The 22,834-nt window shown below is 47.6% G+C and overlaps 5 protein-coding genes across 16 annotated transcripts; 2 read left to right on the top strand and 3 right to left on the bottom strand.

The window, feature by feature from the left end:
* Positions 1-108: 108 nt before the first annotated feature.
* LOC147048375 (aryl hydrocarbon receptor-like) lies at positions 109-5,899 on the bottom strand. The gene is made up of 12 exons (XM_085926002.1): positions 5,783-5,899; positions 5,291-5,705; positions 4,674-4,852; positions 3,696-3,796; positions 3,521-3,610; positions 3,329-3,431; positions 3,150-3,259; positions 2,774-2,961; positions 2,599-2,708; positions 2,385-2,526; positions 1,196-2,306; positions 109-1,132 (listed from the first exon to the last, which is right to left on the bottom strand). The coding sequence occupies exons 2-12, from the start codon at positions 5,347-5,349 to the stop codon at positions 1,049-1,051; spliced, it is 2,277 nt and encodes a 758-aa protein (XP_085782128.1). The 5' UTR covers positions 5,350-5,705; positions 5,783-5,899; the 3' UTR covers positions 109-1,048.
* Positions 5,168-8,035, top strand: LOC147048374 (vesicle-associated membrane protein 8). 3 transcript variants are annotated; one of them, XM_085926014.1, is made up of 4 exons: positions 5,168-5,263; positions 6,363-6,567; positions 7,115-7,279; positions 7,375-8,035. In XM_085926014.1, the coding sequence occupies exons 2-4, from the start codon at positions 6,565-6,567 to the stop codon at positions 7,510-7,512; spliced, it is 306 nt and encodes a 101-aa protein (XP_085782140.1). In that variant the 5' UTR covers positions 5,168-5,263; positions 6,363-6,564; the 3' UTR covers positions 7,513-8,035. The 3 variants fall into 3 exon arrangements, with proteins under 3 accessions (XP_085782140.1, XP_085782139.1, XP_085782138.1); XM_085926013.1 differs by lacking the exon at positions 5,168-5,263 and adding an exon at positions 5,340-5,488; XM_085926012.1 differs by lacking the exon at positions 5,168-5,263 and adding an exon at positions 5,340-5,588.
* On the bottom strand, positions 7,906-13,436 carry LOC147048373 (heterogeneous nuclear ribonucleoprotein D0-like). 6 transcript variants are annotated; one of them, XM_085926005.1, is made up of 9 exons: positions 12,873-13,436; positions 12,097-12,265; positions 11,766-11,927; positions 11,558-11,689; positions 11,372-11,471; positions 11,072-11,218; positions 9,649-9,717; positions 9,382-9,482; positions 7,906-8,113 (listed from the first exon to the last, which is right to left on the bottom strand). In XM_085926005.1, exons 1-8 carry the CDS (start codon positions 13,043-13,045, stop codon positions 9,415-9,417), a joined length of 1,020 nt encoding a protein of 339 aa, XP_085782131.1. In that variant the 5' UTR covers positions 13,046-13,436; the 3' UTR covers positions 7,906-8,113; positions 9,382-9,414. The 6 variants fall into 6 exon arrangements, with proteins under 6 accessions (XP_085782131.1, XP_085782135.1, XP_085782133.1 ...); XM_085926009.1 differs by lacking the exon at positions 9,649-9,717 and having other exon boundaries at positions 7,920-8,113; positions 9,382-9,497; positions 12,873-13,429; XM_085926007.1 differs by lacking the exons at positions 7,906-8,113; positions 9,649-9,717 and adding an exon at positions 8,892-9,038 and having other exon boundaries at positions 9,382-9,497; positions 12,873-13,429.
* On the top strand, positions 12,851-15,718 carry enoph1 (enolase-phosphatase 1). Its single transcript, XM_085926011.1, has 6 exons — positions 12,851-13,693; positions 13,760-13,861; positions 13,966-14,168; positions 14,283-14,415; positions 14,534-14,657; positions 15,066-15,718. The coding sequence occupies exons 1-6, from the start codon at positions 13,610-13,612 to the stop codon at positions 15,203-15,205; spliced, it is 786 nt and encodes a 261-aa protein (XP_085782137.1). The 5' UTR covers positions 12,851-13,609; the 3' UTR covers positions 15,206-15,718.
* On the bottom strand, positions 15,276-22,668 carry sec31a (SEC31 homolog A, COPII coat complex component). Of its 5 annotated transcripts, none has more exons than XM_085925995.1 (27): positions 22,403-22,668; positions 21,821-21,900; positions 21,633-21,756; positions 21,362-21,560; positions 21,193-21,288; positions 20,972-21,112; positions 20,758-20,900; positions 20,534-20,633; positions 20,295-20,456; positions 20,025-20,177; positions 19,695-19,919; positions 19,555-19,629; positions 19,213-19,443; positions 18,978-19,089; positions 18,732-18,910; positions 18,525-18,651; positions 18,298-18,443; positions 18,045-18,221; positions 17,749-17,958; positions 17,572-17,676; positions 17,396-17,504; positions 16,914-17,198; positions 16,561-16,616; positions 16,284-16,490; positions 16,100-16,231; positions 15,957-16,028; positions 15,276-15,867 (listed from the first exon to the last, which is right to left on the bottom strand). In XM_085925995.1, exons 2-27 carry the CDS (start codon positions 21,897-21,899, stop codon positions 15,688-15,690), a joined length of 3,825 nt encoding a protein of 1,274 aa, XP_085782121.1. In that variant the 5' UTR covers position 21,900; positions 22,403-22,668; the 3' UTR covers positions 15,276-15,687. The 5 variants fall into 5 exon arrangements, with proteins under 5 accessions (XP_085782121.1, XP_085782122.1, XP_085782123.1 ...); XM_085925996.1 differs by having other exon boundaries at positions 16,100-16,219; XM_085925997.1 differs by having other exon boundaries at positions 16,959-17,198.
* Positions 22,669-22,834: the final 166 nt, after the last annotated feature.

The raw sequence follows: 22,834 nt of genomic DNA, 5'->3' as shown, positions 1-22,834 counted from the left end.
TGAGTCATCCCAGCTTTGTTTGGACAGAGACTAAAACAGAACCACAACATTTCCTCTTACACGTGTTGCTTTATATTGAATACTTAAAGTACGAGGAACTGTACACGCTTTTGCAAAAAAAGTAGTTAGGGACTACCAATTTGTATTGCCCATAGGACCAAGTTTTGGTAAAAGCCACAGACAACGACCACATCCAGACCGCTCGGTTGGCTTTAATAGAAAAGTCAGAATACAAAGCAGGAGTCTCGTCGACGTTTGGTCTGCACGATGAGCTGCCCAGAAAACCGTCCATCTTCTCTGCACGCGTCTGAATACACACGGACGCTTTACAAGCGATTCCTAAGAGCTCCAGAATCATTTCATGATCTTTAGTGGAAATGTGCTACGATAACTTATAACTGCAAGGTTAGTTTTCAGTAAAATAAATATATGGATTGCAGTTCTTTAAATGTTGCCAGGTAATTGGCAAGTTTGACAATTGTCCACCTTTTGAGGGTCAAACTTAACTTGGCTCAAAAAGTTGCTTTGAAAGCAAAATGTAGATTGTCTTCTATTAGTTCTGCTTGTATTATTGTATATAATAATATATATATATTTTTTTAAAATCAAGAATTTATTTGCAGCACTTGACTTTTCCTCCACATCTGTTATGTTCTTTCTATTCTCTTTTGACCTCGGATCTTACCAAAAGTTGTTAGTTTTAAGAATTTATTAAAAGAGAAAAAATCTGTTTTCAGTACATTTCTGCAAATGTATTTCAAAATATATATTTTTGAATGTTATCATGATGAGAATAAGGCTCTGACGTAACATAATGTGGGAAAAGTGAAGCACTTAAAAGTTTCTAGATGCACTGCATGTACAAATAAATGTTCTTAGCCTCTAATTATGGCTTTCTTCAGGTTGCGAGACATCCCATCGGCTTTGTGAAAAAAGTGAAAAACACAGCAGCGATTCAGTCCCTTTGAAATGAGAAGGCTTTTTTTGTTCTTTTTTTTTTTTTTTCCGGGCGGGCGGGCGGCGTCGTGAGCGGCTGGGCTCCCGGTGGCTAGGGGCCGGTGTTTTGGGGCAGGTTGATACTCCCGGGGGGTTGCACCGGGAAGGCGTACGAGTCCAGGGGAACTTTGGGCATCTGTCGAGGCGGAAATTAGGATTAGCAATTTCATTTCATCGACAAAACATTTATCAACCTTACCTGAGCTTGACCATTCCAGCAGAAGAAGGTGGACTGCAAAGCTCCGTTTTCAGGGGGATGTTCCGGTAGGTACGCTCTTGTCCCGGAAATGTGGCCGAAAGCGGAACGCTGCGTCTGGCCGGCGGCTACGGGCCAGGCTCCTCCCACCGCTTGCGGCAGGTTAAAGCCTGGGTTTGGATCGCTGACGTGGGCCAGTCCCGTACACGGCGCCCCCTGGGGGACAGGAGGCCCGGAGTTTGTGAGGCGTTTGTACATGCAGCTGCCGGAGAACTGCGGGCCAGTCGTGTCCGTGTGGGGGGGACAAGGCCACGCAGCTTGTTGGGAAATATTCGAGGGCGCCCCCTGAAGGCCGATGTTGGAGGTTATCGGAAAAGGTTGCCGAGTTGTTTGAAAGCGGCAGGAGCGGGTGGGAATCTCGGGGTGGTAAGAACCGTCGCTCGCGGGCCAGTGTCCCGGATGAGAGTTGGGAGAAAGTCCCGCACCGGAAAACAAAGCGCCAGAAAGAACTTCTTGTCTACACTTCTGAGCATCTGGGGAAGCCTGGAGAGATCTTTCCCCTCCTGAAGTGTTTATCCCGAGAGCCTCCTCCACAAAAGAGAAAACGTCGTTGGCCAGGATGTGATCCAAGTCTCGGTTTTGATTCATACTGAGCAGCGTGTTCTCCCAGTCCCTCAGTTCGCGCTGCTCTACCTCCAGACCGTCCAGTCCACCTTCACCCAAGTCTCCCAGGATCTGCTCCAGCGAGTGCAGCATGGGATGCGAGGCCAATCCCCCGGAGCCGGACGACTCTTCCAGCTGACCCGGAACGCTGAGCAGGGCGTGGCTGTCCGAGAAGACTCGCTCCAGAGGCTGATCCGGTTCGTCTATGCGGGAAAAGACGTCGAGTCGGGGGGCGGGATCCTGCAGATAAAGCGAGTGGTCTTGGCGGTGTAAGGATCCCAAGATGGAGCTGGGATCCAAAGGACTTTCTCTCAGGGGCTCCTTGGTGTCAGGAGGGGCCGGGATGGTGAAGGCATTCAGGGAAAGGTCGTAGAGGACACCTTCTCCTGTGGCTAAGTTGAAAGGCAGTTGCTGTCTTCTCTGCTGGAGGTGTTCCTCCCCCTCTTCATTCCTGGAGGACATTTTTTTTTTCACAAATTCATGTTTCAACCACATCCGATATAAAAATGATCTGACGCCAGAAGCTTACGTCAGCGGCTTCTGGCGGGCGACGATGAAGTCGGGCCGTCCGTCTTTGAAGACGACCCGGGCGGTGGCTTGAACCCACAACCACTTTCCCGTCTTGGTGAGCAGCCTGAAGAAGGTAAAGCCGCTGTCTCCCGTTTTCATCACTGCGGTCGAAGGAGGAGGACAAGTTTAGAAAAAAAAAGAACGTTTCTGACGGCCGAGACACGGCGACGTACTCCTGAGGTGGTTGTCGGCGCAGTACATCATGTCGGCGGCGTGCACAAACTGATAACCGGAACCCGGCGTGATCAATTCCGTCTCGGAGTAACCCAACGCCAGTTTGCCCCTGACAAAAAAAAATTGAATTCATTACAAACTCGGCTATGATAGTTTAGCATCGGGGGCTAGTACCTGGTGTCCATGGCCAGGGGGGCAAAATCCATCCGGTGTTTGGTCTGGAAAATGAGCGTCCTGCTGCGGATCTCCATGACGGCCGGCGGCTGCAGGGGCGTGGCGATGGCGAATAAGGCCAGCAAGGGGTTCCCCTCGGGGCCGCCGTCCTCCCGCAGGTACTTCAGATGGCCGGTAAATTTCAAAGCCTGGCGAAGGAAGGTCATGCTAACGTTAGCATTTAGCACCAAAGAAATTTGTTGCAGCTCTTGGCGCGAGATGAGCAACTTGTCCGAAAAGTCGTCCAAAAGTATCGGGACAGTTCGGGTGCATTTTAGGTTCACCCTGTAATCATCCCCAATACCGCAAACATTTTTATGAGTCGTCTATTAGTCACCAAGAATCCTGATGTGTTGTCCAGGAGGCAGCGAAGGCGACAGCAAAAGCTCCTCTCCATGAGGAAGAAGTTCTCCGGAGGCATGTGACCGAGCGAGCCGCTCTTGGGCGCTTTCGACAAAGCGGAGAAAACATGAGGCGATAATCATCACCGTGCTCATGACGTGTCCGGGAACTTACCGGCGTCCTCGCTGAGGTGGACGCCGAGCTTCAGCTGACAGTTGAACATTTCTCTGTCGTCGATATGGATGAGGTCAAAGACGCTCTGCTGCACCACGTCAGACTGCAAACAATACCAGGAATGGATCGGTCTAGTAGTGTGCATCTATCGAATAAAAGCCAATTGGATGTTTTCATCCACGTCAGTCTCACCTGATGGAAGCCAAGGAAGTCCTGGATGGTGGGCGACGTGTAGAAGATGGTGCCATCGCCCGTCACCACCAAGACGAAGCCGTTGAGCGACTGCAGAAGATCCGGCGAGGCCAGTTAGCGAGAACGAGGAAGCAAACAAATAAAACATGCCCACGCGGCAACGACGTCGTCACACCTTGAGGAGCAGCTCGCCTTCGGAGAAGCTGATGCCGTCCAACGAGGCCGACTGCCTGTCGCCGGTGGGGGGATGAAGCGGCGCGCATTTCCTGCGCTGCTCTGCAAAGATAGTTTTACATTTCAGCAATATTTTGGAATTGTAGTTTAAGCCCCTTAAATAAGTCCAAATGAAACAATTTTTGTTCCTGTCCTGGTCAAAGTTTGGTTTATAAATGTACACTGAAGAAATATTAAGACAAGAATCGAATAAAAATGTTATTTTGGTGCTATTTGGTGGAATCTTGTTGTCGGGTTTATAAATTTTTTGTCTGTGTTTGAGATGTCCCGCTTTGTCGACGGTCCTTGAATGCTCCTCGGGCACAATCAGAAGGCTGTCTGGTTTCTCCATTTATAAAAGCTTGTGAGGCCCCTTGAGGGGATTCACTGTAAATCTGTATAAACAAACATTTTACAGTGGTTTTGGGGGGAAGATGACGTTTTTGCGGTGAGGGACAAATGAGACTGACTAGTGAAAGGATCTCTTAAAGGGGGAATCTAATCTCCCGTCTGTTCAACAATGACTCCTTTCCCCCTTCCAGTAATGAGTGTATGGCACGCAAAGTAGCTTCCTCATCCCCCCCCCCCCCCCCACCTCCTCCCCCTGGCTTTTCAAAACAAACCCGCAGGATGGGCCGCTCGTCTCCCCCCACAAACCCAGGAATTTCCCCTGACATGTTGGTCAAGAAGCGGGCGTCACGTGACCGCAGCAATCCACTCCTTTGTTGTTGTAGCGGGAATCCGCTCGGGGACGGCTTCCAAGTACCGACTTTGTCTTTCGAGGCTCGGACCAAAGACGCCATCCGACCTCCGTACCGTCCAAGTGCCACATTTATTATTCATGCGGCGGCCTCTTTTTTTTCAGCCGCTGCCATGTTCTTTTTAAAAGTCTTCATATCAAAACTTGACAGTATATGTGTGGCTGACACACTGAACCCACCGTGTAAGTAACTCTTGACTTTGAGATATCCCACGCTGAGCCGCAGCACCGACAGCTTGTCCAGGCGGTTGCGGACCTCCTCGGAGAAAGGCAGCAGGCCTGTCAGGCGCTCCAACTCTACGTTGAGGCGGTCACGGTGCCGCTTGGACGGGTTGGTCTTCACGTGTGGAGTTGCGCCACTAGACAAGGACAACAGTTGCATGAAAATCTCACATGGGGAAAATATTCTATCTCCATGACAAGATGGCCCAGACTGTTTAATAACTAAGTAATGGTCGCTCCAAATGACATTTTATTAACAGTATACAGTGCAAACATGGTCATTCTTGCTTGGGGGGGGGGGGGGGGGGGGGGGGGGGGCAAATCATGCATAAGCGTCAATGTAACTTTAGACCCGCACAGCCTGTCAGCGGAATCAACTTCCCCCGCATTTACCTGCCCGGAAGTGACCAAATATGGCCAAAACACGGACAAAGTTTGTTGTATCGTGCTTATTACGCCAATTTTCGAATAATTGTAGTAGGATGACGTAAGTGACATGATGGACAACGTCTAATCAAAACACTTGGTAGATGAATGACTACGTAAAAGTAAGGAGTGCATGCATGGACACGTACTTCTTCTGAATGGGCTTTTTCCTCATCTTCACCGCGTAGACGCCGACATTTCCCTGCATGGTGGCGCTCGGCTTGAGTTACAACCGAGCCGAGCCGAGCCGAGCTTCACCAGGAGGAAGGCGACGAGTCTCCTCCAAAGGCGCATTTAACGTCGATAACCGGATCCCTCGACGTTTTCCGGGCGCTGATTTTCATCGGGTAGGGGGGGGGGGCGGTCACCACTTCGACGTGTAATCCAAACTACAAAGTACTTTTTTTGAAACGAACAACAAAAACCTCGTTTTCCAGTGGACTTGCTGTGAGTGTGCAACAGGCTCCGTTCTATCCCGGCCAATCACGGCGCCCGATACACGAGTACCCGTTTATGTCGCGGGTTGTCATTGGTGGGAAGTTTCCCCTTTGTTTCGTCCCAAATCTACGAACACCAAATATATATTTTTATATTATCTACACACAAAAAAAGACATTGTATTTTAAAGATGAGAAGGTTACCGTTTGAGCGAAATTTTGACGCCACTTTCCCTCTCTTGGATTTGGCGAAGTGTACGACATCGCCCTCCAGCGGTAGTGGCTATTAATGGCAGTCCAAACTTAACTTTTGGATCACCGAGAATTTCCTCGGACATAAAAACACACAAAGAACATTTTAACAAGCACATTATTATTTTTATTTCATTTTGCAACACTAAGTTGTGCTATTTCACAAGTTTCTTGGCACCTTATTGCCACAAGATGGCACCAAAGTATTACTTTTATAGTAGATAGGCCTCTGGCTAGAGCACACAAAAAAAAAAACTGAAAATGTGAGCTGTCAGGGAAGAACTACGGAACTGCTCTTGTGCAAACGTATTAGGATTTATATGGATTATTATTATCATTTTTGTTTATCTATCTGACACATTGTGGCGCACTTAAATACAATCAAGCTTACAAACGCAAGAATGGAGAAATCGAGCCATGTCATCATCTGACTTGCTCCTCTCAAGTGACCTTTGAGTTAACACCTGCATTGACCCAGAGTGAGTCAAAAAAAAAAAAAAAATCAAGTGTACTGCTTTTCTGCTCACAAAAGGAGGAAATGAAAGTGCAGCGATAGCTTCTGGGGCCCTGCCGGTGGCAGCTGTTGTCAAGCCAGTGAGACTTTGATTGAGGCGAGTGGAAGTTAATAAGTAACCCAGCAGAGGTGCAACCTTCGGCAGTCAAGTCACAAGAAGCAGCAAAGATCACCGCTTGATCATTTGTGTTTTGGATATTAACCTACGAGTGGAGCGACTATGGTGAGTGGTTATTCTTGTTATTTATGTCTCACACTTCCTATTCCTCTATCTGGACTTTTTCCTTTCCTGTCATGTGAGTGACTTAAAGCTCGGTGGATGCCGCCCAGCTGTGTGGTCACAAGAGTTTTGAGACGTTGAAAGCTGGTCAGTTTTTTTTTTTTTGTGTGTTGTTCACTGGGGGAGCGTCGATACCGATAAACAAAAACAGAATGGTGCACTGTTATGGCAGGACGTTTGAAGGCAATCTCATTTAATCATGCCATAAAGATGACATGGCTAAAAAAAAAAAAAAAAGGTTCCGGGTTTCTAGCTCAATAAACGTGTCATTGATTTTTCTCCAAAAGTCACATGCTACTTTCCATCAAAGGCAACCAATTGTCTATTATGTTTATGGGAAGCACATTAAGGTTAATTGAAAACAACTAAAGGACAAGATTAAAGAAAAAATTGTATATTTGTTGAAAGCAAAAACATGTCTTTTGGAGACTTAAATGTTTTGTAGAAGCCTAAATTGACTGCTCGGGACACCCCCCCCCCCTTTGGGCAGGCTGACCCAAACGTCCCGTCGTCCGGCTCCGCATCCAAGATGGAGAACGTGCAAGGACAAGTGAACGAGGTAAAAGTCATCCTGAAGGACAACATCGACAAAGTGTTGGAACGAGGAGACCGCTTGGACGACTTGATCGGCAAGACGGGGGACCTGCAAGCGTCGGTGAGTCAAAAGACTTTTGACCCAAATGAAATTTGAACCAAAAGTGTCTGAGCGGCTGTTGTTTAAATTTGCCTTTCCTTTTTGTTTTTTTGCAGGCCGACTCGTTCCAAAGAACGTCCACGCGGGTGGCCAGGAAGTATTGGTGGAAAAACATCAAAATGCTCATCATTATCGGCGTGGTCGTGCTCATCATCCTCGTCCTCATCATACTCGCCGCGACCAACGTTATATAATCTGCAATTTCCGGGCAATTTCAAATCAAAGCCTGTTTTAAGACTAATTATTCATCTTAAGCGAGCAACTTCTGCATTTGGCAACAAAACGAGTGAAAGCGCTTCCTTCCTTCCTTCCTTCCGGCACGGCACGTGTCAATGACGAAACGCTCCAACTGGGGATTTGTAACTTTCAACATCTCCAATGATTTTGTTTTATACAAAACCTATTCATGTTGTCAAATTGTTTGCATTACACTCTTGCCACTATTCACAAAAAATATATATATATTTTTGGTTCCACAGAAATCCAAACAAGTGTTTTAATGTTTTTAACCACGCTTACATTGAATACATTATATCGGTGTATATACGAATGTTGTATAGGTTTAATGAACACATTGTGAGAAATGTGCATCTACAACTGTAAATAAGTGTCGAACTAAAAAATAAAGCCATTCACAACACACACACACAAAAATAGTGTCATCCAGGCAACACTCTGGAAAATAAAGAGTAAATATGGGCTCTTCAGTTCATTATTTTTTGCTTACAATCAGCGGCGATAGCGTGGCGGCGTCTCCGCTGCCCGTGGTCCGCCGCGTCCTCGCCTCGGCCGCACCTGAGAAAAGACGGGCGCACGTCAGAGCCGCCAAGCAGCCGCGCTCGTGGCACAGCACAACCTAACGGATCTCCGTGTGCCAAAACAAAAAATGTATAAATTAACATTAACACACGTTAAATAGAAAAAGCAATCTTGAGGACGACTAGAAGAAAAATAGGTCATTACAAAAAAAGGAAAACATTGCGTGAAGGTGACAAATTCTGCTCGTTTTTTTTTTTTTACATTTGAGATTTCGATTTTTTACAGAAATGTTACAAGAAAGTCGGTAAGACAGAGGAGAAGACATGTCCAAGAAAGTTATGGCCCAACACAACGGCGGCGTCCATAGAAGCTGTTAGCTCATGGACAAGAGACAAAAGCACCAGGACTGCAAAAAGATTAACAACTGCATTGCTGTTGGTATCCTTTGGAGAGCAAATACTCAATTACAAATATTCATTACTTGCGGTGGGGGGCCTGTAAAAAATTACGGAAATTTAACCACATACAGCGGTGCCTTCGGATACCAGTTTCGTTCCGATGATTATCTTTCTACGTGTGTTGCTCCACCGTTGTGTTCAAATATCCTTTGGTTAAAACATTTCAAATGCTACTTATTAGCTCGACTGTGGCCTTTGACATGTTAGCATTGAGCTAGTTAGCCGAAGCTGAAATGTTGGCTCGCTGGTATCCCAAGGCACCGCTGTACATATTATGAAACAACTCAAAAACTGGCCAAAGGAAAGTTGATAAAACGGCAACATGATATCCCTTTTTTTTGGGGGGGGGGGGGTTTGCTCTTTTCATTTGTAGTTGATATACAGGATGTTGTGAGACCATACCAAACGGCAGCAAGCGAGAGCGTATGCGTCTCGTACCCGGTCCGCATTGAGCGGGCCCTGAGAGTATCTGGAGTCAGCTCATGGCCTGCAAGGAAGCTCCGCTGGCAGGTACAAACAAGGTATGTCAGAGTTAGGAGAGACAACATACTTCCTCTTTTTTTTTTTCTTTTTTTTCGCTTTTCCGTGAACTGTACATCCATTACTGTAGTAGTGCTTTACCTGTTAACTTTACAGTTAAAAAAAAAAAAAGAAGAGACCAAATAAAAGGTGCAAAAGGAGGCTGCAGGAGTTAAAATAATCGCCCCCGTGTAGCCTCTATGTTACCAAAAGGAAAACGTATACATTACAACATAATATTATCAAACAGTTAATCAACAGGACTATTTATTTTCTTTTTTTTTTTTATGTTTGACGGGATGTGAAGGCGTGTTGAAGTGGACATACCTGCTTATGTTCTTTGAGGCGACCTGGAGCGTTTTAGTAGGGTCTGTAACTGCTGCTGTGAACGAGGCGCCGCGGCGACTTGCCGTAGCCGGCCGGCTCATCTACGGGTGAGGGCACAAAACGACAAAATAATAATAACAACAGTAAAACAAAAAGCACAATAGATTCAAGTGGCACGTTTAACACTCATTTATTTCTTTTGACCAGTGTCGTGTCATTTTAAGGCCGGAATGATTATTCGGATAGTTTAGCCGGTTAACCGCTAACCTGAGTTTATAAGAGTCAACTGTACAACTCGTTCGCAGACTCCCACATCACTCGCCGGGCAGGCCACACCTTTTAAATCCACACACACTCAAAGTCAAAGATCCTCTATTTGCATGGCAAGTGAAGATGGCGCCCTCAAGTGGACACCAATAATACCTGCAACACCTGACTTTTTGTTTTTATGGTTAGTGATGTAAACTGACGAATAATAAAAGGGCAATCCATACAACGAGTGTGACGTTTAACACCCAATACTCACTGAACGTGTGGCACGCAACTGTCGCCGTCCCAGACGACTGCACAAGGCTGCGACGGTGTATTATAGATATGGCAAAAACGCTTGTATGGATCAATAAGTATCAGATGCAAAGGAGTGTGAAAGCCCGATTAAACGGAATTGGGCGATGTGAAATTGTCAGAATATAAACCACTGTAATATGCACGCCAGGCCAATAGGTGGCGATGTCAATATACAGAGAATGTCAAGCTTTACCATCATTTTTGTTTGGTGGTGGTGGTGTCGTTAAGTTTGATCAAGTGTCTTGAATGCAACGTCAACGGCGCTTCGGTCCGACATTTGTGTTTTAAGTGTTGCGCTTTTTTTTTTTACATTTTGTGGGGGGAATCGTTGTTAACAAGCGTGCCAGACAACAGCGGATAGCTAAAAAAGGTGGCTGTTGTGGAGTGATGAAGTATTTACGCAATATTTAGCCAGCATTAAGATATCAAACATCACAATATACAGGTGCATCTCCTTCAATTTATTTCAGCAGTTCAATTCAATAAGTGGCAATCATAGATTCACTACACACAGAGTGTAATATTTCAGAATTTTATTTTTTTTGATAATTTTGATGATTATAGTTTACAGCTAACAAAACCCCCAAATCCACCATCTCAAGAAATTAGAATGACATTTTTATATATTTTTTTTATAGGGATAGAAATGAATAAGGAATTTGCCTTCTGAAACGAATCAACCTTAAAGTGTTAAAATAATTTTGGAGTTTGGAATTGAACTACTGAAGTAAATGAACTTTTCCACAATATATTCTAATTTATTGAGATGCACCTGTATATGAAACAGAAGGGAAATCCCACAAAACTGCCCTTCCATGTTAAGTACACAAAAAAATGAAATAAAACAAAACAAAAATACACTCACAATGTTAATAAAACATGTTTAGATGCAGTGTTGACATTAAAGATTGACAATTATGACAGTGACAATATTGATATTTGATGCGGATGTATCGAGGCTGTATTGTAACAGACAATACAATACATCATGAAATTCCATATTTTGTCCCAACAGAGCCCGCCCCGCCCCCCCCAACCCACCCGCTACCCCACCCCTACCCTCAATAAAAATATGATCTAGCTCGTTCAAACGGTCTACAGAGATCGTCACACATGGACTTACTACTGTCGCCACCGTATCCGTAATAGTTGCCGTAACCAGAGTAATCGTAGCTGCCGTATCCGCCGTAGCCTTGATTGCCGTAGCCGTAGTTGCTGTAGCCGTGATTCCAGTAGTTACCGTAGCCCTGGTTCCAATTGGGGCCGGGACCTGGGATCACATACTCGGATCACGCACAACCTCCACAACACGGCCTACACCGGCACGAGGCCGCAAAACTAGCATCAAAACATGTAAGCTAGCAGGCCAATGTAAGCGTTTTGGAGTTTAAAGCATTTTTTTTTTTTTTCATCTGGGACTCACCGCCTCCCCTCCCTCGAGACCTGGGCGAGTAACCTCCTCTTCCTCCCCAGTACTGCTGCTGTTGGTACTGCTCTTTGGACATGGCCACCTTCACTTCACACTGTCCACCGCACAACCCAGAAAGTTGTTTTTTTTCTTTCAATTTCTGCCCATACACACATCGAGACTCGAGAGGGACGGCAATACCTTGCTCAGGCCGATGTTGTGATACTTCTTCTCCATGATGGTCTTCACTGGTTCCTCCTCCTTGAACGTTATGAAGCAGAAGCCTCTCCTTTTGTTGGTTTTGCTCTCCACGGGAAACTCCACAGCCTCCACCTGATGGAAATAGAAGACAAATATAACCGCTGTTCCATTAAGAGTCCAAAAAGGACGCCGGGAATGGGAAACCGACTTCTCCAAAGGTGGCAAAGTACTCTCGGACTTTCTCCTCGGGAGTGTCTGGAGAGAGGCCGCCCACAAAGATCTTCTTGACTGGCTCCTTGCTCTTCATGGCCTTCGCTTTTTTGGGGTCAATGACCTTCCCGTTGAGTTTATGCTCCTTTTGCGCGGTGACCTGGGCAACAAAATGATCCATCCAAGTGAAACCAATCGCAAGCACATATGCTAAAACTGAACATTTGGAGCAAAACCAAAAAAGTCTTTGTGGCAAACACTGACTCATGAGAACAAAGAACATGAGCCTTCCATTGAACATCAAGGATGTCAAATAAATGTCGCGATACCTTGTCAACACTTTCGGCATCTTTGAAGAGTACAAAGCCGAATCCCCTGGAGCGGCCAGTCATGGGGTCCAGTTTCAGAGTGCAGTCGATAACGTCCCCAAACTTGGAGAAGTAGTCTTTTAGGTCCTTCTTGGTCGTGTCCCAGCTGAGGCCGCCGACAAACACCTTCCTATTGATAACATGACAATTATGATGATATGGCTTTTATCCATTGGCGTTAGGTTCACAACCTAACCCTTCTACTTGATTCAAATCAATCGCTGCTATCATGGTGTCGGGAGGGATAACAAAATCAATGAGTTTGTTTCGGTGTAAACTTGTTATCTCTGTCACGTACAGCAAAGCCCTGGCTAGCAAATGTTCAAACAAACCATAGCATTATATCCAACAACTGTCTGCTGACACAAAATAAGTAACACTAGCCCATCTTAATGAACATAAATGTTCGTGAAATAATGATGCACCGTCCACTAACTGCTACTTTAAAACTCATGGTCCAACAACGTGCTCGTCTGGCTACTACTAATGGGTGTAATTGGGGACCTTCTCTGCCTTTTCTTCTCACTGTTGATGATCAGGTATGCTATTCAGACTTGATTTTAAAAATGGCTTTAAAAGAAACCATTTAAAGGGCGAGGAAACGCTATTTAGTAGTTCCAACGGAGAGAGGGGTTATTCGATTTCACTGTGCAGTTATTTGACGACCTAATTTGACGAACTGCAGGCAAGCCCCACTAGGTTGTCGTCGATAAACATTTAAAACATTCAAGTCTTACCCTTCATCCTCCTCATTTTTACTGGCGTCGATCCTCGCCCCCTCGGCCTCGCCCCCATCTAGGCCGCTATCGCCCGCCGCCGCGGCCGTCATGGGGTCGTCGCAATACGCCTCGCCGTCCTCTTCCATCCTCATGATGCCGACGTCTTCACTGAACTCGCAGTCGTCCGACATGTTTGTTTCTCTTTTCTTTGTGTATTTCTTCTTATTTGTACAGCTGGCGTTGCGTCGGTGAAGAGAGGCTAAGAGCTAAAATTATTGGCGCTCACCGCGAGGCTAGTTTGAGAGTTAGCCTCACAGATGCTATGCTATGCTTTGGTTCGATCGCGAGTTATCTAAAATATTTGTCAAATTCTTCCTAAATGGCGATATTCGCCGTTTATTTACTTGGCGGTGGGTCTCCCTCTTTACCCACGTCTTCTTCGCTCGAACGGCGCTGGGTTCAGTTACCAAACCGGAAATACTGCAGCGCCATCACCAGGTTTGGAGGAGACACTGACATTTAACGTTGATAATTCGCCTTGATGCTATTGCTGAGGGTCGACATATGTTGAGAGGCGCAACCATGCTACTAGTGAATTAAGTAGAACAGATTTTGTTTCTCTCCTTGAAAACAATTTCTAGCACATTTCCAATTAGATTAGCGAGCTTTGCACGATACACACCGAGCGACTGGTCCGGCGAAGCTAATTAAGCTAACGTTAGCTAAGCTGTGGCTAAAAAAAATAATTAACAACAATGGCTACTGTAGCGATCCCTGCTCGCACCACTTCCCTTTTGCTGGACATCGAGGGCACAACCACTCCAATCACCTTTGTAAAGGTAGGTTTTTGTTGGGGGGGGGCTAATTTAGTAGACAACGTCTCAAAATAAACATTCTCACTGCAGGATATTTTGTTTCCATACATACGGGAGCATCTTGAAGACTACCTGTCAGCCCACTGGGAGGAAGACGAGTGCAAACAGGATGTTCATCTTCTTAAAAAACAGGTTCTTCAACACATTCCATGAAATGGGGAAAAAGATGACCTTTGAAAACCTAGGATGGAAGTGTGACATAGTGTGACTCATCAAAACAAAATTCCCCCCAACAGGTCGAAGAGGACATGAGGCAGAACCGGGCGTGTCCCGTCCACGCCGTGGACCAGACGGTGCACACGGACGAGGAGAAGGCCATCCGCGAGGTGGTGAGCGACGTGCTGTGGCAGATGGCCGCCGACCGCAAGTCCACGGCGCTCAAGCGGCTCCAGGGTCACATGTGGCGAGTAGCGTATGCGTCTGGCACAATCAAAGGCGAGTAAGTGGACTCCTCAAATCATCTGTGACTTACTATGATGGTGACAACCAATATAACAATCTTTTTTTTTTTAAATCGATCCGAAACTTAAAACGACGATGCATTCATATACAGAATCTACCAGGACGTGACGCCGTCCATCCGAAGGTGGCGAGGGCACGGCCTCAAGGTCTTCATCTACTCATCGGGCAGCGTGGAAGCCCAAAAACTGCTCTTCTCGCACTCCGTAGAAGGCGACGTTTTAGACGTTAGTATTTTCTTGCTCGTGAGGATTCTTTGCTCGCTCCTGGAATTTTGGAGGCATCTTGATTCATAAGTGGACCTACAAAAAAAAAAAAAAGTGACAAATGTTTCCTGCTCCGCAGTTATTTGACGGTCACTTTGACACAGCCGTCGGTGCCAAAATGGACCCCAAAAGCTACAAACGAATCGCTGAGAGGATCGGTTGTCCGCCAGAGGAAATCACTTTCCTGACGGATGTCACACGAGGTCGGTCATCTCGTTTCCTTACGCAGAAATACTCGTTAGGACACGATCACCGCATCTATTAGAGCATTTAAGAAAATACGCAAACAACATAACTTTCTCTTGAAAGCTTTTTGAGGAGATGCATTTATTCAAGTAGCACCTCACGCTTAATTTGGACACAGCATTTAGAAGAGCACGTATTGGTTTTATTCAGGAAATATGCATCCATTATTCCCCAAAAAAAAAAAAAAAAAAGAACTTTCTCGCCTCCAAAAATTGAATTTCCCACCATAAATAAACAGCCTTACAGATATGCGGTGTGTTTCGGTAAAAACATGCGAGAAACAAAATAAAGCACCGTGTTTAAATGAGGTTAGGCGTTGGGTTGGTCATATAGAAAACTAGTCTAACCCCACCGTGTGATTGCAGAAGCCAAAGCGGCAGAAGACGCCGGCGTCAACACGGTGGTGGTGGTGAGGCCGGGGAACACCGAACTGACGGAAGAGGAAGCCGCTCACTACCATGTCATCACATCCTTCGGCCAGCTGGAAGTGACAGGGAGAGCTTAACGCATTTTTAAAGGCCTCAACCTTAATGTTTATGGAATTTTGTCTTATTTACAGTAAACGTGCCATCCTCATCACTTTGTCCTTTTGTTTATTAGATTTTGCATCCGTTCCTAATCAAGTGTCCGGTGACACCTTGTAAATAAAGCACAGAGAAGAATACATTTTTGGATGCAGAGTATATTGGGGTCCAATTAGGCAGAGTTGAAAGGAGGAAAATAAAAACCTAAATGGGTGCAATCAGACTTCTTCAAAATAATAATGCTGACATAGGAAAGTTTTTAAAAACATCAATGATCAATTATTCAGTCTAGTTCTGCTCATTGAGATGCTCTGACTGTTCCCTTTTTCTTCCTGTTGGCATTGAAAATGGTCCATTTCGATTGTATCACTTCATATAAAGTCAATTTAAAAGCAATCAGCATGATTGGTAGTGGAAATAAAAAAAAAAAAAAAAATAGCCCTTAATTGGTAGCACAAAGGGCTCACACGCCCAGCTTGTTGGCCTGCGTCAGCACCACTTTGAGGACGGGCATGAAGGCCGACGTCTCGCTGAAGTTGCTGCTGCTAACGATGTGCGTGTGGATGCCCAGGCCTTCGGTGTAGGCCCTCGCCTCCATGCTGCGCGCCATGTTGTGCAGACCCCCCACAATGGCGGGAGAAAGCTGCGGGAAAAGGAGAGTTGTGCAATGAGAAATGATGGCTGTGTTGCTCATTTTTTTTCCCCTTGGAATGAAGAAAATAATCAACTCACCGTCTGGTCCCGCAGTTTGTCGTAGAGCGCCTCCAGACGCTTGTTGGCATCATCGAGCTTCCTCCGGGTTTGCTGGAACAGTTCAAAAGTATTAGCTGGCTCACGCTAACATGAACGCGTTTCTTCCTTCTCTCCTCACTGACCGGGTCGGTAGCAACGGCCAAGCACTTTTGGATCAAGCCCTCGAAGGTGGTCTTGAGGAACAAGTGCTCCTCCGGGATGGGCTTCTTGGCGATCTTCTCAGCCGGGATAGACTGCACGGGCTGGACACGGTCCTGCGTCAAGTTTAATTTACCTCGCCATAAAATAATACAAAATGATGCCCACCTGTATGGCATCTCCTGTGGGGCCCCCGGGCGCTCCCTCAGCGGGTACGTTTGGGTTCGGCGGGGGGATCGGCTGGAGCCCCCCTTGAGGACCCGGGACCGAGCCCTGCGGTGCTCCAGAGTTTAGGGGATGGACGTTAGGGTCTGAACCGAAAGGAGCCATGATGGGAGAAGTGATAGGGGCGGGCGGGGTGTAGTTCTCCGGGATCTGTGCGAAATTTGGGAATTGAGATTCATATTATCAAGAAGAATAGTGGATTTCCAGAAAAGGGAGTCACCTTCTTCTTGGATGTTCTGCTCAGAGCTGGAGGGTCATTCCAACCATTCTGGGGCCCTGTACATGCAAACGGAATGGTTTGGTCCAGAAATATCTCACCATATTTGTTATCAAGTCAGTGGTCATGAATGAATGAATGAATGAATTCAAAGATCATCAAATCCTTAGTTATCAAGTCACCGCTTAACAAGTTGTTGATTGACACCTGTCATCAACCGATTGGTCGTCAACAACAGTAAGAAAGATTGATTGTGATTGAATAATTTAGTCCATGGATCAATTGATTGAGATGAATCACAGGAAGAGGAAAAGGCACAACAGGACGAGTTCGGGCGACGTGGCGGTCTCTCCCACCTGTTGCCTGGGGGTCGAGGGTCTGCTCGAGCTCAAACTTTGTACCTGAGACTCCTCCGGGTGGAGGCGGCGGTGGCGCATAGGAACCAGGAAAGCCCGGCGCGTCGTGCTGGAAAGACGCTCCGGGAGAGGAGCAGCTGGGAAAGAAAGGAGCAAGCGAAGAAGGAGGAGGAGAGGAGGGCAGGCATTGGGCGAGGAAGCCGGGTGGCTGAGGAGGGTAAGGGGGCTCAGAGTAGTGATGAGGCTGAAAGGCTCCAGGCGGGCAGTGCTGGACCTGGGCTTGGGCTGACATTCCATAAGATGATGTTAGTGGGGGGGGGGGGGGAACAATCCAGGAAGAAGTTATAAGACACATGCTAAGATGGCAAACATTCCCACCGTGAAATGTTTGAGCGTTTAAAGGACACAAACGAGCTTTGCCGTCTTTTATTCCTTCCCGGCAAGTCACTTTTTTTTTTTAAGTGTCCTAAATAAAGACTCACGCTGGTATTGCTGAGAGTACATGTAGGTGGAGCCGGCAGAGGCCGCGGGGGCCGAGCCCGAAGGCGGCGGCGGCGGCATCCCGTAGACAGGATTTGGCGCTTCGGCCTGCTGGGTATAGGAAAGAAAATTCCGGTTAAGATTATGGGCGATGGGTTTGCGAGAACAATCGGGGTACCTGCTGCTGCTCGGAGGGAGGAGCCATTTGCGGCGGAAGCGAGACGTTGGGCAGGGCCGTCGGTGTCTGGTTACTCCACGAGGTGACAGTGGAGGCGGACCTCACCTGAACCGTAGACATTTTTGTTTTTTGCAATTCATCACCTGTAATTAGGCCAAAACCTTTCGGGGTCCTTACAGGTTGGTAATACTGCTGTTGGGCCGGGATGGAGGTGGGTGCCTGCAGCGGTACGGATGCTGTGAGGGGAGCAGGCTGGACTGGGGTGAAAGCATGGCGGGGCTGAAGGCTGCCATGCTGAGTCTGAGATCTAGAGGTCCGGACTGGACCCACCGCCTGTTGTTGACCCAGAGCCCGACTGAGGCGTTCACGGAGCTGCTCGACCGCCACCTGGCGGTCCGATCGACAGTTATCATCTTTCACAACGCAGGCTGGCTTGTTAGCAACGCTAGCTTTTTCAGCTACGGCTAACTTACCTGTCCGCTGCTGTCGGGCAGGTAGCCGATGGCCTCGGACAGGCTGCCCTGGGAAGCCAGAAGGCCGGCGTAGCGAGCCATCTCCTCCGCCAGGAGGGCGCCGACGTTGGCGTCACGACCCGAGCGCTGAGTCTGCGCCATAGCGCGCTGCAGGACCACCACTTTCTCGACCAGGTCCTGTGTGAAGGATAAAAAAAAATGATGGAAAGATTTGACTATAGAATAAAAAGATGTCTGTCCGTCCCCAGCACACCTGCAGGGATAACGGGCAGGTTCGTTGGCCGGCTGCGTTCCAGCAGGTGACCAGTTTGTCCACGTTGCCGGAGCAGATGTAACACAGACAGGCTTGAGCTCGCAGAGCGGCGTCGCCGCACGCCTCCAAACGGACGCCGAGGAGATCTGAGAAGGAGTGAGTCATAATGGCTAAGTCTTTGCGAGTCGCGTAAAGGGCGACGACGGCAAATACGGCGCTGACTTTACCGCACAATGAAGAGAACTCGTCGGGTTTGGCGTAGGTCATGACGGCCGCCAGAGCCTCCTTCCAGTTGCGCAGGTCGCACGTTGTCAGCACGTCGCGCCAGTCTTTGGTCACCACGGCGCTGATCAGCTACCAGACAAAAAAACCAACAACATTAAATTTGAAGACGCAAGTTAGAAGGTACTTTTAATTGTTCTTTAAAATTCTACCTTGGTGATTTTGCCACGCATCTTGCGGAAATACTTTGTCTGCGTTTTCTCCAGGAGGTCGGCGCCACCGGCGATGGCCAGAATGATGCTGTCGGCCATGCGGTCGTCGTGGAGACAGAGCTCCACGGCCGCCTCGTAGTTGCCCATTAGCAGGGCCTGTGTGATAAGACCATCCATGTCTGTGGAAAACACAAAGGAAACATCAGTAGTGCATTTAAAAAAATCCATAAAAATCCTCACGATTACCTTTACTGATGCTGAGATCGACTCCCTCGGCAGAAGCCTTGGAGGCATCCTTGACTTGGGCGGAAGTCTTGGGCTCCTCCTCCTCCTCCTCCTTCTCGTCCAGCGGCTCCTCCTGGAAAAGAGGAACGGCGCATCCTGACATGACTCATTTTCTCCCCCCTTTGATATTTGCGGTGATTCAATTCAGTCTTCTAATTTCCATTTTCCAGACTTTTAAATGTCCGGTCTCAGTTACCTCTTCCAACGAGATCTCCTCCTCCTCCTCAAGCTTCTCCACTTCCTCCTGAGGAGCTACGCTCTGGTCCATTTCTCTGTCCAGGCTCTCCGGAGTGGCGTCCGTGTTTATGTTTGCGCTGGCGATCAGGTCGAACGCCGCCTCCGGATTGTCAAGCGGCAGCTGAGCGCCGGCGGCGGCTGCGTCCACCGGCCGAGCTTCAGCAGATTTGCCCTCAAGCGTCGCAGATATCTGCAGACACCATTGCACAACAAAGACGTTTTGGACTAGCATTAGGCTAACATGAGATGAATCAATATGGTTTGGTTGAATATTTTTATCCAACATGCGAGTGGGCCTCACCTTGGCAGCAAGCTCCTCTTTGTTGTAGCCCAGAAGCTCCAAGAATTTATTCCGAATGTCACTTTCAAAGTTGGCCTAGAAAACACACACACACAGGTATTTACTTTGAAGTATACATCATTTCATCATCTGAAAGTTACCTTGAGGAAAGACCAAACAGTTTCTTCAAACTGGTCCTGGGCCGCTTGGATCTTTTCCTGGCAGAATTCCTGGAAGGTGCCTGCACTCAGCGTAGCCTGCAGCTGCTCCGAGCGTGTCAAGAAGGTGGTCTCTGTCACCACCTGGCTGATGTGAACCAGGTGGGGGCCGCCGGGCTGCTGCCCGTTTGTCGGGCCGTTCTCCAGGGATACCAGCTTTCCGCCAAACTGCGGGATCAGAACATTGTTGTTGTTGTTCTGCCTGATGGGTCCTAAGATTGACCCTCGAGGAACACCGCAGGGAAGCAAACGAGCGTGATTTCAAAAACTCACCGCAAACGATGCCCCGACGGGCCTGCGGATCCACTTGGGGGGCTTCTTCAGGGGGTTGATGCTAGCAGGGCGGGCAGCCGTCTGAGGTAGCTGCAGCGGTGGTAGTGTTTGTCCTGTCCCAAAGGGATCCATGTTGCCGAAGGAGTTACTAATCTGTAAAAAAAAAAGAAGAAACTGAGTTAAGATGCATCTTAACGACCCGTGGCAATTTCCACAAGATTGGAGTAAGACTGATTGAATTTAATCTCATTTAGCAAAAGTGTGTCCCACCTGGTCAGCTTGCCTCTGGCTCTGCGCCTGACTGCTGCCGCCCATGATGGAGTAGACGTCAATGTGTCCGTCGAAGTGAGCGGTGGAAAGTACGGCCGGGTTCCTGGGGCACCACTGCACGTCAAAGCACCACTGGCTACCGGCCGGCAGCTCATACACCACCTGACCGGTGGGCCGCAAAGGTCACTTTGGATCAATTCAAACAAAAATGCAGGAGATGGGGAAAAATATTCACTCACTTCGCTCGTGTTTGGGTTCCAGCACAGGATTCTGCTGTCTTTGCCGCAGCTGAGGAGCAGCTCGGGATCGGCCATGCTCCAAGCGATGGCGAGGACGCCTCTGCCAAAGTCACAGAGGTCAACAGAGCATCAATTCCCAAAATAAAATACAAATTAAGTGTAAAAAGTATGATTTTAACGCATGTATGATGATTATGACGTGAGATTATTTCCCTTCATTGTACCTTGTGTGATTCTCCAGAATCTTGAGCGGAGAGGTAGCAAATCGTAAATCCCACATCTGGATGACGGGCATGCGGTCGTCCTCGGAGGACAGGACCAGCTGGGTGGCCACCTCTGGGTTCCAAGCCAGTCCGGAGCAATGCATCTACAAGCAAAGACGCATCTTTGTAATTTGAAAGTTTTTTTGGGGGGTTTTCTAGCGAGCGGTCTACATACTCTGTTGCTATGGTCGCTGACTTTAATAATGAGGTCGTTCTTACGGAGGTCCCATACGGAGGCGCGACCGCTCGGGCTGGCCGAGGCCAGGATGTGCTGGACCTGCCTGTTCCACGATATGCAACCGATGTCCTCCACTGGCTGTCGACACACAAGCAATATTAGTTGCTTATATATAATATTAGTTGCACAGTAGAGTAAAAACCCCCAAAAAGTGATACCTGTGTTTTGGGTCCTGGCGTCATGGGGGACTCAAAGTTGTTGATATCCCAGATGTAAATTTCAGACTCATTTCCGCCAGATGCAAAGAGATTGGTCTGCGCCACAGAGGAAGAAAAGAAAGAGCGAGCTAAGCGAGAGGCGGGTGAAGAAGAAAGATGGGCGGCATACCTGGAAGGGATTGACGTCCAGCCCTCTCACCGGGCCCGTGTGCCGGTCGCTCTCAGCTACGACCGGGTCACTATCGCCGGCCATGATTTTAGCGGCGTCGTACAGGATGACGTTGCCATTCTCGCCACCGGCGATGACCAAGCCGGCCGGCTGACCCTGGGAGTCCTCTGAGCAGGGACCCCAGACCAGCTTGTGGTACCTGAGGGCGGGTGATCATAATGTCGTTTAAATCGTGAGCCGCAAATTTGCTTTTTTGTTTCTACGGGGTAACCTGTGAGACGAAGAGAAGCTGCCGCATGATTTCATGTCCAGGGACGGGTCGGACAAGTCGAGCTCAAAGAGCTCCAGGGAGGCATTGGTGCTGAAGGAGGCATCTAGCTGCTGAGCTGACGTGCCTGGACAATAATTCATTCAAGTATAAAATGATATGGTGCCATATGCAAACGCTGGTGCTCGCACCTGTTGCCAGGTAGATAGGATGCTGCTGCGCCGGACTCCAGGTCTGGATGGCAGTACGGTTGATCTCTTTCAATTTCATTCTGAAAACATTGATGTTATTTATAGCTTTATATCTTGTTCAAGTCATGTCAGATGGAAGGACCTGACACCCAAAATAAATACATATATAAAAATCATACGATTCTTTTAAAGCTATTTTTTGGAACAGGGCCCCAGGCTACTTATGGCCATTGCGAGCAATTTGGTGCCCGGAGGGGAGGGGGGGGGGGGGGGGGGGTGGGACCATAAATTGGACACTGATTTTGACTAAAGTCCAGTCCCGCTTCTCTTGCCAGAAGTCAACTTAACTTAATTGAAGACGATACAATTTGTGTTTTCAATTAACCTAAAATGATTGGCGAGAGAAGAACCTGGACTGGTCGCCAGCAAATCTACAGGGCAGATCCTGACAAACACGATTACTTTCACATTCAGTCTTTAAATAACCAACCGTGACTTGAAACTATACTGCAAGTATTGTAAGACAAATGCTATTTAATAAAGAAGCTTAGTGGAAAGCTGACAGCTGATCAATTGGCTTACCTTGCGTTACTTTGCTTTTCTCCGGGGTCCTTGTCACATATATGCGCAGGCACAAAATTAATTAACGGGGAAGGGGGGGAACTGACAAGAAGCTGTTTTCGCTACTTTTGTATTTCTTTTGACGCCGGCGCGGAAACAACTCCCCCCACCCCACGTAGGACAGGACGGCCGCTACACGTAGCTACCGGTACCTGCTGAGCTCGCTCTCCACTTCAATTTCCACGTCCCCACTGGGCTCCATCAACGTGGCACTACACGTCAATCGGAAGCCTCCACCCACGAAGAAGAACTAGCTCTAGTCACGAAGAAGAAAGCATGGCGCTTCCGGTTCTGTTTCCGCTTCGCATAGCATGCTGGCATGTTAGTTTGTGATTTACTTCAGTGAATACCGGAACATTCATATAATTTCAAAGTGTTTGAGGAGTATAAAAA

The sequence above is a fragment of the Syngnathus leptorhynchus genome, chromosome 12 (assembly GCF_054491065.1).
Source record: "Syngnathus leptorhynchus isolate UIUO chromosome 12, UIUO_Slep, whole genome shotgun sequence".
NCBI lineage: Eukaryota > Metazoa > Chordata > Actinopteri > Syngnathiformes > Syngnathidae > Syngnathus > Syngnathus leptorhynchus.
The sequence above is the reverse complement of the archived record's forward strand: the minus strand, read 5'-3'. Positions and strand labels throughout refer to the sequence as shown.